Source organism: Habropoda laboriosa, unplaced genomic scaffold (assembly GCF_001263275.1).
Source record: "Habropoda laboriosa isolate 0110345459 unplaced genomic scaffold, ASM126327v1 scaffold45, whole genome shotgun sequence".
Lineage (NCBI taxonomy): Eukaryota > Metazoa > Arthropoda > Insecta > Hymenoptera > Apidae > Habropoda > Habropoda laboriosa.
Genome location: NW_017100168.1, coordinates 482,342 through 492,851, shown reverse-complemented (window position 1 = coordinate 492,851; position 10,510 = coordinate 482,342). Strand labels below are relative to the sequence as shown.

General features: G+C 37.2%; 1 protein-coding gene across 1 annotated transcript in view; it reads left to right on the top strand.

The window, feature by feature from the left end:
- The window catches only part of LOC108578664 (TGF-beta receptor type-1), a 67,897-nt gene extending 62,592 nt beyond the window's left edge, over nt 1–5,305 (top strand). Inside the window, exons 5-8 of the mRNA XM_017942039.1 lie at nt 991–1,221; nt 3,100–3,440; nt 4,118–4,357; nt 4,995–5,305. Of these exons, the coding sequence (XP_017797528.1) occupies nt 991–1,221; nt 3,100–3,440; nt 4,118–4,357; nt 4,995–5,117 (935 nt within the window). The 3' untranslated portion in view covers nt 5,118–5,305. The remainder of the gene's footprint in view (nt 1–990; nt 1,222–3,099; nt 3,441–4,117; nt 4,358–4,994) is intronic.
- Nucleotides 5,306–10,510: the final 5,205 nt, after the last annotated feature.

Genomic DNA, 10,510 nt, shown 5'->3' with positions numbered 1-10,510 from the left:
GAACAACCATTGTTCTTTTTATTATTATAATCAACAAAGATTGATTTATAATTGAACGATGTCTTTGAAATCTCTAATTCAAAACACTCCTTAATCCTTCCACTGCGGCAGATTTTAGGCAGAATCTTTCGTTTTGGTGTTTCAAAATATTTGAAATGAAAATTAAAAATTTATCGTTTTGAAATTTCTTTTATTAAAATTAAGGTGGAAATACGCAGAGGGTAAAAATTAGAGATTAAATTAAGGTGGAAGTGTGCCAAAAGGTGCCAAGGACATAATGCGAGAAAATATTCGAAACGCCTATAGGCGCCAAGGACACGCGAGAAAATATTCAAAGCGCCTATAGGCGCCAACGACAGTGAAAGGGTCAATGTGTGTTTCTTTATTTTCCTATATACCTCGAAAACTATAGAAGATATAAAAGAATTGTTAAAATGAAAATCTGATGATTCGTTGTGTTTTACAAAACTATGCAATTAAATTGTTAAAAATTTGTATTAATTTAATTGCAAATAATTTGAAAATTCAGTTTGCATTAAATTTTCATTTTACCCACTTCTTAATATCCACTATACTTTTCAATATATACAGTAAAAAGTAAAACACACGTTTAAGGGGTGTTTTCACCTTGAAGAACCAAAAATAAATTACCCGACACTTTTATCGAGGTCCTCGTAAACTTGTAAAGTTTGAAAAAAATCGGAATTTTCGTAGTACCGAAGTTCTCTTGTAAGAAACTCTTTTTCTGGGACATGGAACACGTTGAAATAAAAAAGAAAGAAAAAAAGATACTGTTATATATTTTTACCACCTGTGTCGGCCGTAAATAGTCTACACGATGGTTCCATCGAAAAGATGTTAATATAGTTTGCCTCTTGTATCCCGTCAAAACTCGTTCACGCGAGGCACGCGACGTTATCATCGCGTACACGTGTCATCTTCAATCATACTGAAATTCGTGTTCTTCAATGCCCATCCTCTCCCAAGTAGGCCTGCCGCTTCTGGTACAGCGGAGTATAGCCCGCCAGATTCAGCTGGTGGAGACGATCGGAAAAGGTCGCTTCGGCGAGGTCTGGCGTGGCCGTTGGAGGGGTGAAAACGTCGCGGTGAAGATCTTCAGCTCGCGAGAAGAGAGGTCTTGGTTCAGGGAGGCCGAAATTTATCAGACGGTGATGCTCAGGCACGACAATATCCTTGGGTTCATCGCTGCTGATAATAAAGGTACGTAACCATATTGCACAGGTATACTCCAAACTGAAGTGAAATTCAAACGAAACTTCTTTTTTTTCTTCTTTTTTTTTGGCTCACCGTTGAGAGAAGACGTGCACAGCTGGGTATTATATAAAGTGTGACTATAAAGTTTGGAGAATAATTCATTTGAAAATTTTATTCTCAAAATTAAGAGACTTCTGTTTTACAATAGAAATTCTTCTGTAGAATCTTATTTTCAAAATTAAGAGATTTCTCTTTTAGAATAAAAATTCTTTCCTAGAATTTTATTTTCAAAATTAAGAGATTCTCTTTTAGAATAAAAATTCTTTCCTAGAATAGTATTTTCAAAATTAAGAGACTTCTGTTTTACAATAGAAATTCTTCTTTAGAATCTTATTTTCAAAATTAAGAGACTTCTTTTTTAGAGTAGAAATTCTTTAGTAGAATTTTATTTTCAAGATTGCAAACTTCCAAAGAGGAAAATATGATTTCACAAGGTATACATTTTAACACACGTACACACTTGATCTGTACGGTCCCTTTGTTGTAAAATGATTTAGTAAGTGTCCTGGAAAAGTTTGTCGAGTTTCATACCAGGATACCCCGTGAAATGGCCTTTTGTTCGTACGGATGTCCTGAAATAACATTCACAGGTACAATGCTAACTGTGTTAAGCATACAGAGCGACCTATTTCAATGTATAAATACCCAAGACGAATAAGAATGGAACGTGTCCTGGTTCGATAGATTTTCCAAGGGACGTCGGAATATTAAAGCCTGTGAAAGCATCGAGAATATAATATACCGTTTAATACGAGGTCGGACGAGCAGACAACTTGTACACTGAACTTTAAATCAAATCACTTGGATAGATCAGTGGAGACGTTTACGTTGATTATTTATAAATTATCTTTCATTGCTTCATACATTACCACAGGTCACTATGTATACACATATGATTTCTTTTCGTTGCTAGACGACATGTGATTATTATTTTTTTTTTTTTTTGGCCTAAGCACTCTCGTCGGTTTTAACTAGTTTCTTCGAGATTTTAACGATCGATTGTACCTAGACTCTTATTACGAAGTCACGCTAATTACTGCGTTAGCATTATCATTTTATTCGAGCTGTTGTTTCTAGCGGAGAAGTTCTGGCGGTTCTAGATCAGCCGAATCCTTCACTCGAGTTGCGCGTCGAGATAAAACCCGAAATGGAGGATCTGTTTTGAAGTGATCCATAGTAATACTTGAAACACTTTTGCAATCTTTGAATTGGAGAAATGAAACGATAGTAAGCGTTTCTTCCAAAATGATAGAGTGGTGCTTATTAGCTTTATCAATTGAATAAAAATCACCAGGAACGTTTCAATTAAAATCCATCCGTTTAAAATAGCTTTACGCAATTTCCTAAAAGAATTTTCCAACATTTCAAAGTAAAAAATGAAAATACTACGGGGACTAAAATGTGGCAAGCCACCAAAAAAGGAAAGAAAAGATTAAAAATTTCCATGAACGTTTCAATTAAAATTCACAACTTCACAACTTCCTAGAAGAATTTTCCAACATTTCGAATGTTAAAAATGAAAATACTCTGGAGAGTACAACGTGTGGGAACCCACCAAAAAGGGAAAGAAAAAATTAAAAGGAACGTTTCAATTAAAATCCATTTTTTAAAATAGCTTTACTCAATTACCTAAAACAATTTTCCAATATTTCAAACGTTAGAAATGAAAATACTATAGGTACCAAAAAGTCTGGAGAAACCGTCAAAATTTCCTGCGCCCCTAATGCAAAGAGAAAAGAAAAGAAAAAAATTACAAAATTACACCACTTGTTTGAATGTGGAGTAAAAGCCAAGGTGCAACTTTGTGTTTTCCTTTCTCCCTAGATAATGGCACGTGGACCCAGCTGTGGCTAATCACGGATTATCACGAGAAGGGTTCGCTGTTCGATTATCTGAACAGATCGACCGTGGACACGAACGGTATGATCAGGATGGCCCTGTCGATCGCCACCGGGCTAGCACATCTTCACATGGAGATCGTTGGTACGCAAGGGAAGCCTGCCATCGCGCACAGGGATCTGAAGTCGAAAAATATCCTCGTGAAGACAAATGGCACATGCGCGATCGGCGATCTCGGATTGGCCGTCAGGCATGACGTAATAACAGACACCGTTGATATCCAGCTGAATAATCGGGTCGGCACCAAGCGGTACATGGCACCCGAGGTAATTTAAAAATAAAAATCTTCATCATTTACGATGGCCTGCGATTAACGCGTCTTGCGTTGGTCATCTGTGACGCACGATTATTATTAAGGGTAAAACATTCGTTTAAGGAGTATAGGGAGTATACTTTGTGGTTACGTTTCAGGTGAAATACGCGGGAAAGAATTCATAATTCTCCTTTCGATAAATGTTTTCGTCGATTTCTTTTTATTTCGTTTCACATAACCTCACTTTTCTTTATGTACTATTCAAATGTAATTTGATCAGTTGATGCTGTGTTAAATGTTTGTACCTTTCGTAAATGCAAACGCAGAATACAATTTTTAGGTTATATTTCGTATACAGATGAAGATTCTGATAAACGTGTGATTCGTTACAATTATAGCCATTTTTAGTTAAAAATATCGTTTATCTACTATATCAAATAAAATCGTAAGAGTGTATTTTGCGTTTCGGGTCGGTTTTATATACGTCACGCAGTATTTCGTCATCTTTCGCAGAAAAAGTTTTCACTTCGAAATCCTACCTTAAATCGTCGATTTCGGAATTAAACCTCGATTCACAAGACAGAAAGAAAGAAAAACGCCGGTGCTGGAGCTTTTCACTCCGGAGAAAGTTCCTCGTCCTCTTCTAAGCTCGAGAGTTCAGCTCCTGAGAATTGTTGCTTCTGCTTTCAGGTTCTCGAAGAGACGATAAACATGAACCACTTTGATTCCTTCAAGAGGGCTGACGTGTACGCTCTCGGGCTGATCCTCTGGGAGATCGCCAGGCGATGCAACGTCGGCGGAATTCACGACGAATATCAGCTGCCGTTTTACGATTTGGTGCCTTCCGATCCGACGATCGAAGAAATGCGTAAAGTTGTGTGCACCGACAGACAGAGGCCGTCGATACCGAATCGGTGGCAGTCGATCGATGTACGTTGGAATATCTAACCTAACCTAACTCTGTACATACGATGTACCTGATGTTTTTAAGAGAAAGTCAAGAAGGATCGAGCTCATGCCAAAATTTCCCTACTTTTCATGTATGCTACAGTAAAGGGATGGAAAATAAAAAACAATTTTCTACATATATCAAATATAAGAAATAAGATAATTGATATTCTTACTTTGAATTGATAGTAAACATATATGTTTATTAACTTTTCTTTGTATTGTACCTGAAATTCTTAATAATTGTATACAATTGTCAAATTTTACACCTTTACTGTAACATAGGCATTCATGCAGCGGGTAATAAGGTGTATTTAAGTATTGATTACTTAAGCACAAAAATATATATACTTTTGAAAGTTAACCTTAATTAAGCCATGATAATTCACCATTTCATAGCTTCTTTATAGTTACGAATTTCTATAATGTTCAATTAGTTTGAAGATATTTCTATGTAACACAACCATTCTCTTGTTTACTAGCATTCTAACCTCAAAGAGAAATAATATAAAGCACGCGTAACACTTACAATATCGATTTCTCTATTCACACTTTTTAACTGAAAGTAACAGTTTTAGAACATCACACACTGAATCTTATATTCTTCCGTTTCTTTCAGGCATTACAAGTGATGTCGAAGGTGATGAAGGAGTGTTGGTACCACAATGCGGCAGCTAGACTAACCGCGCTTAGGATTAAAAAATCACTCGCGAACTACGGCGCGATAGAGGACCTGAAGTGAAAGAGGCGAATCATGCCCCGATCGTTGAAACGACGGGGTAAGTGGAAGTGCTCGAAAAAAACACACGTGGACACTCACTTTAAACTGTAACACTTTTATCGCAATAAAACTTTTTAAGTGCCGTGTTACTGCGCGCGAGAAAGAGAGAATGGGGAAGAGAGAAAGAGTATATACATATAGGTTGAAAGCGAGAGAAAGAAAGAAAGAAAGAAAGAGAGAGAAAGAAAGAAAGGTCTTGAAGTGAGAAATTCTAATAGATGAAGCAGAGAGCCTAACGAAAGACTGGTTTAAAAAAAAAAACAAAGTAAAATAAAATCGAGACGACGTTCCTTTAAATCGCGTTGACTTGGTCAGGTGGTACCCTAATTTCGTGTATCAGCTTGTACGTATGAAGTAGCGGAATTATTCTATGTAAAAAGTGGGTGACAGAGGGTTAAAGAGCGAGTGAGAAAGAAAGAGAGAGATCGTAGTCAGGCAACTCGAAGTATGTTTTCTGAAATGAAGAAAAAAAAGTGAAGAAAAAAACGTTAACGAGCGACGACTGACAGAAACACGGACAGGGTCGGACGATGAACGTCCAAACACGAGCTGGGGGAATATCGATCGATCGATCGAACAAAAAGGGATGAATTAAAATACGTGCAAAACACGTTCGGTTGATCGAATATGATCCACGCCTGGTCACGCGTCACACACCGCTGCTGTATATTTATTAATAGTAACGATAAGATAATGAAGTATGTAAATTTATTATATAGCGATGTTTATTGAGTAATATTAATGAATATTCATAAATTTGTATATTAATATATACACACGTATAATTATGTATATTCGTTATCGGGCTTCGCCGATTCGATGAACCGAACCAATTCGTTTGTCGTCTAGTTTGTAACCTGGAATCATTTCACAGCGATTGTGATATATAGTTGTCGTTTATCAGTTTTGCATTCGATCGATCGATCCATGGACGATTTTTCCTCGCATAAAATGGACTTTCCTCGCCACGCGATTTTTCGTTTTGCATTGTGCGATATAAAACGACACGAAAAAAGGCCTCCATGTCAAAACATACAAAAACTTTCGTAACGTTCCTGCTCTTTTTTCTTGTTCCTTTTTCTTTTTGTTTTTTTTTTTTTTTTTTTTTTTTTTTTTTTTTTTTTTTTTTTTTTTTTTTTTTTTTTTTTTTTTTTTTTTTTTTTTTTTTTTTTTTTTTTTTTTTTTTTTTTTTTTTTTTTTTTTTTTTTTTTTTTTTTTTTTTTTAATTCATACATCGTATCGTATAATAATAGATTCGTTCGTCTACTTTACCGGTGCGTTCAGAGACTGGATTTCTTTCGGGAGCATATACCATACACGCCGTGTTACAAGAGAAATAATGCATATCCTTGTTTCATCGTTCTTGCGATTATTATACTATATACAGAATCGAGGTTTTGCGTCGATTCTGCACGTGTATACAGGGTAAATAGAAAGAGCCGAACAATTTATGGTTATCAAGTAGAAAACGATCACACATACTTCAAGTATACGTGGTTCTGTTGTTTTTTTTTCTCTTTTTTTTTTTGTTACGCTGAACCAACAAAAACAGTGGCATCTTTTTTGATACTTTGTTTTTAAATCACTTTTCTCTTCGTCGAATCGACAAGCGCAATTGACACATGTCACGTATGCTCTTCTTTTTTTTTCAAACACGCTAAGTGTCCAATTTTTTCAAGGTCTTTACAACGAACGACTTTTTCCATTCACCAAGATTTCCGGTTTCGTTTGTTAACCGCATGTTAAGACATACACACATGTACACGTACACGTACACATTCTAACGTACACATACATACATAAAACACGTATTCTTAGCGTTTAGACATACCCAGATGTTTTGCTCAAGACGAAATATTTTTGTGTATTAAATCGTGATACGCGAGCTGAAGGCGGTGCGTCATGATACGCGGGACTTTCGAAGCGTGTTTCCTTTGTAACACAGGAAGGCTGAAATTGAAGGGTGCTAAGCTCAAGAATGAATGTATCGTTGCGTGTGAAAGAAGACAGACTGAGTAATTGAGGCGAACATAAGACGAGGAAGAGGGAATGAAAAAGGAGGTAGACTGAAAGATAGCGAGAGAGAGAGAGAGAGAGAGTGAGAGAGGGAGGAACGTGAGAGAAACGAAAGCGAATTGATAAAAGAAAAAAAAAGAAAAACAGTGGAGAAACTATATTTTCGGGAATTTTTTCATGGATCGGTGAAAAATGGAAACAAAGCGAGAAAGGGAGAGAGAGAAAGCGAGCGAGAGCGAGAGAGAGAGAGGTGATTGAGAACGATACTGATGCTTAATAAGCTTCGATTAAAAATGCGTGTTTTTCTTCGAATATTCCATACGTGTTGCTCCAAAATTTTTCCACGAGCGATATTTTATACGTTTCCCTTTAAATTCGCGTTTCAAAGGAGCATAGCGAGGAATATTCGTGGTTTTTAACGCGCGTTTTTCTGCGTTACGGTTCCGCGTGACGAAAAGCAATCATAGCAGACGGAGTTACGTGCGTGTCTGTTGCGTTGAGTGAGGAAGGTGTGCGAGAATTGCGTATGGTATGTCTCTCTGCGAAGTTAGAAACTGTGTTAAAAGGTTGAAGTTAGAAAGTAGGGCGGCTACTTCGGCCACCAAAGATGATTCGTGGAATCGGTAATGTTGAATAAAAAGGAGAGAAAGAGAAAAAAAAGATATAGCGATGATGTGAAGGACATCATGAGATGAGAGGGAGGAGGATGGACAAATTAGAGAGAGAGTGTGTGTGAGTGAGAGAGAAAGAGAGAGAATGAACAGAAACAGAGAAGAATTCAATTCAACGAAGAAGACAGAAAGAAAGAAACAATAGAAACTATCGTGGAAGAAGGAATCAGGAAAAGAAAATAATGGGAGAATCGAATCATTGTCATCCAATAGTCAACGTAAAAGTCTGCGAACATGCGATTATTATTATATAAAGGAACGGAGAGTCCTTCGACACACATAACTGTATTTTTATATTGTTTTTTTTTACCAACCGCGTCCCTCGGACGTCCAACTGATTTTTCTCTTCCGTTTTCTAAAAAAAAGAAAGAAAAGAAAAAAGGAACTTTTTAAACCAATTCGAAGCCCAGCTGCCACGATCCTTTAATTTAAAAAACAATAATAATAATGATAATAATAATAGTTCCAACGTCGATACACTGAACAGCACTGAATATATAATATATAGTTGAAAGTTGTTGTACTGTAAACATTATACAGGGTGTTTCTAAACTTTGTCTCATCTTTTAGAAAGCTCTATCAACCGATTAAGTATAGAAACATTCTTGTATGTGTGCACTGAATACACAGAATTGAGATATCCTCTCGGTGATCGACGATGAGATTCCATATAATATTAAAACAGTTCATCGTTCGAGCGTCACCGGCCAGAGAGAGAGAGAGAGAGAGAGAGTGAGAAAGAAAGAGAGATAGCGAGAGAGTGAGAGAGAGAGAGAGAAAGGGAGACGCGTTTCTCGTCGCGACATCGCGGACGCTGCAATTCACCAAAAGACTGAGCGATCTAATAATGTTCGATTATAGTAGGTAACGATTTTACATTAACCGGAAAGAGGAAGAAGGAAAGAAAAAAAAATACGATAAAATAGCCGGCTGAGACCGCGTGTCGTGTCCTCGCACGTTGTCGAACACGACGTCTCGCGGTCGTTCTTTTTTTTTTTTTTCAAACGAACGAAATGCTTCTTCGCCGCGGGAATCGCTCCCTTCCGCGGCGTTCTTCTCGTACACATTCCTATTACGACGTAGGTTAATTTTACGATATATAAATAACGATTTACATAGAGTTACCGTGCGTCTGATGCGCTTTCAACGACGAAGTTACACACATGGCAATTTTTGAACGAGAAAGAATATCGTATATGGGATGAATAAATTGCGCTTCGTCGTGGAATTGTATCGACGATCGTGGTCCCGCAGGTGTTTCCATATTACTAGTACAATTTTGTGCCAATAACAGATATCGAATGTTAACTAAAGCGCGCGCGAAAGAGAGAGAGCGAGAGAGAGTGAGAGAATATATATAAAAAGAGAGAAAGAGAGACCAGTAATGATATAATGTACACAGAGTATTCTCATAAGCGTGCACATTGTACGCGTGCTCTCACAAACATATACGTTCGTTCGAGAAAAAATATCTTTCGATCGACTCGTTCTATCGGGGTATACTGCTACTTGTTACTCGTGTTTTTTTCTTACTACTCCACTTTTGTACACGCGTTTTATACGAACGATTATTCTAAACGGTCGAAGGTGTTCAATATAAGGAATAAGAGGTGAGATACAGGGTGTCCGAACGATGGTTGAGGTAAATTTTGAGGTTAGGTAGTATTCGTTTAATAAACATCGATTAATAACTTATTTATTTCGAAATTACGACAGATCGTTTTATCTCTGAAAGCATTTGATTCCAAGATCGGTTTTTTGTATGCTACGTACACTTGAAATGTGCCTTGAATAACCATTCTCGAACACCGCACAATTCACTCGATCTTTATCGGGTAGAATCTTTACACAGAATGTCTGTTTTAATTAGAAATGACGTAATATCTCGTAGGGAATTGAAGCTGTCCATAAATTGTCTTTACGAAAATTATTTAACACGTTCCGTGACACGGGAGAATTACAAGTTTTACCAAGGCGTTGAAACGAATTTCACAAGTCACATTAAAACATGTCATAAGGGAACTATCGATATGGGTTGAATTATTGACACTTTGATCTTCCTTTGCACAGATTTTTAACGAAATTTCCATTTCTGAATGTTGTTTTGTCACTGGTACACTTGCCATAGAACGTGCTAAAACGGAGAATAAACAAACACAGCACTCTATTTGAAAAGAAAGGTTACGTTAACCTCGAAATCTCTACGACTACTGTTTTAAGAAAAATTGTTCGGTACAATCGATGGAATCGATATAGTGAGGTTGTAAACATTCTAAGCAGAAGTTTTAAATTATTAATTCACAAATGACGTACATCTGTAGATGTCACTGTTTAACTTACCACCTCACTAGTATTTCACCAACTGTACACACCTTCAATTCTTTCCCGATAATATTTCACCGTTTCCAATTAAAACGGACACTCGCTATAGATCCTAGAGGTAATAGTCGATTCTGTGTCCATTCCGTCGTGTTCATGCTCGAGCGAAACAGAAGATATTTTTTCCTCGCTGAGAACGGGTTCATATCTGCCGCCGTTACATTTCCAAGCGTTCTCCGTATGCGGGTCGGTGGCGTTCCAATAGCTCGAGGATACAAAAAAATACGTCGTCGGCTGGGTCTCGAAGCAGCGAACAGTCTGATTCATATCCGACAAATGCCGAACTGC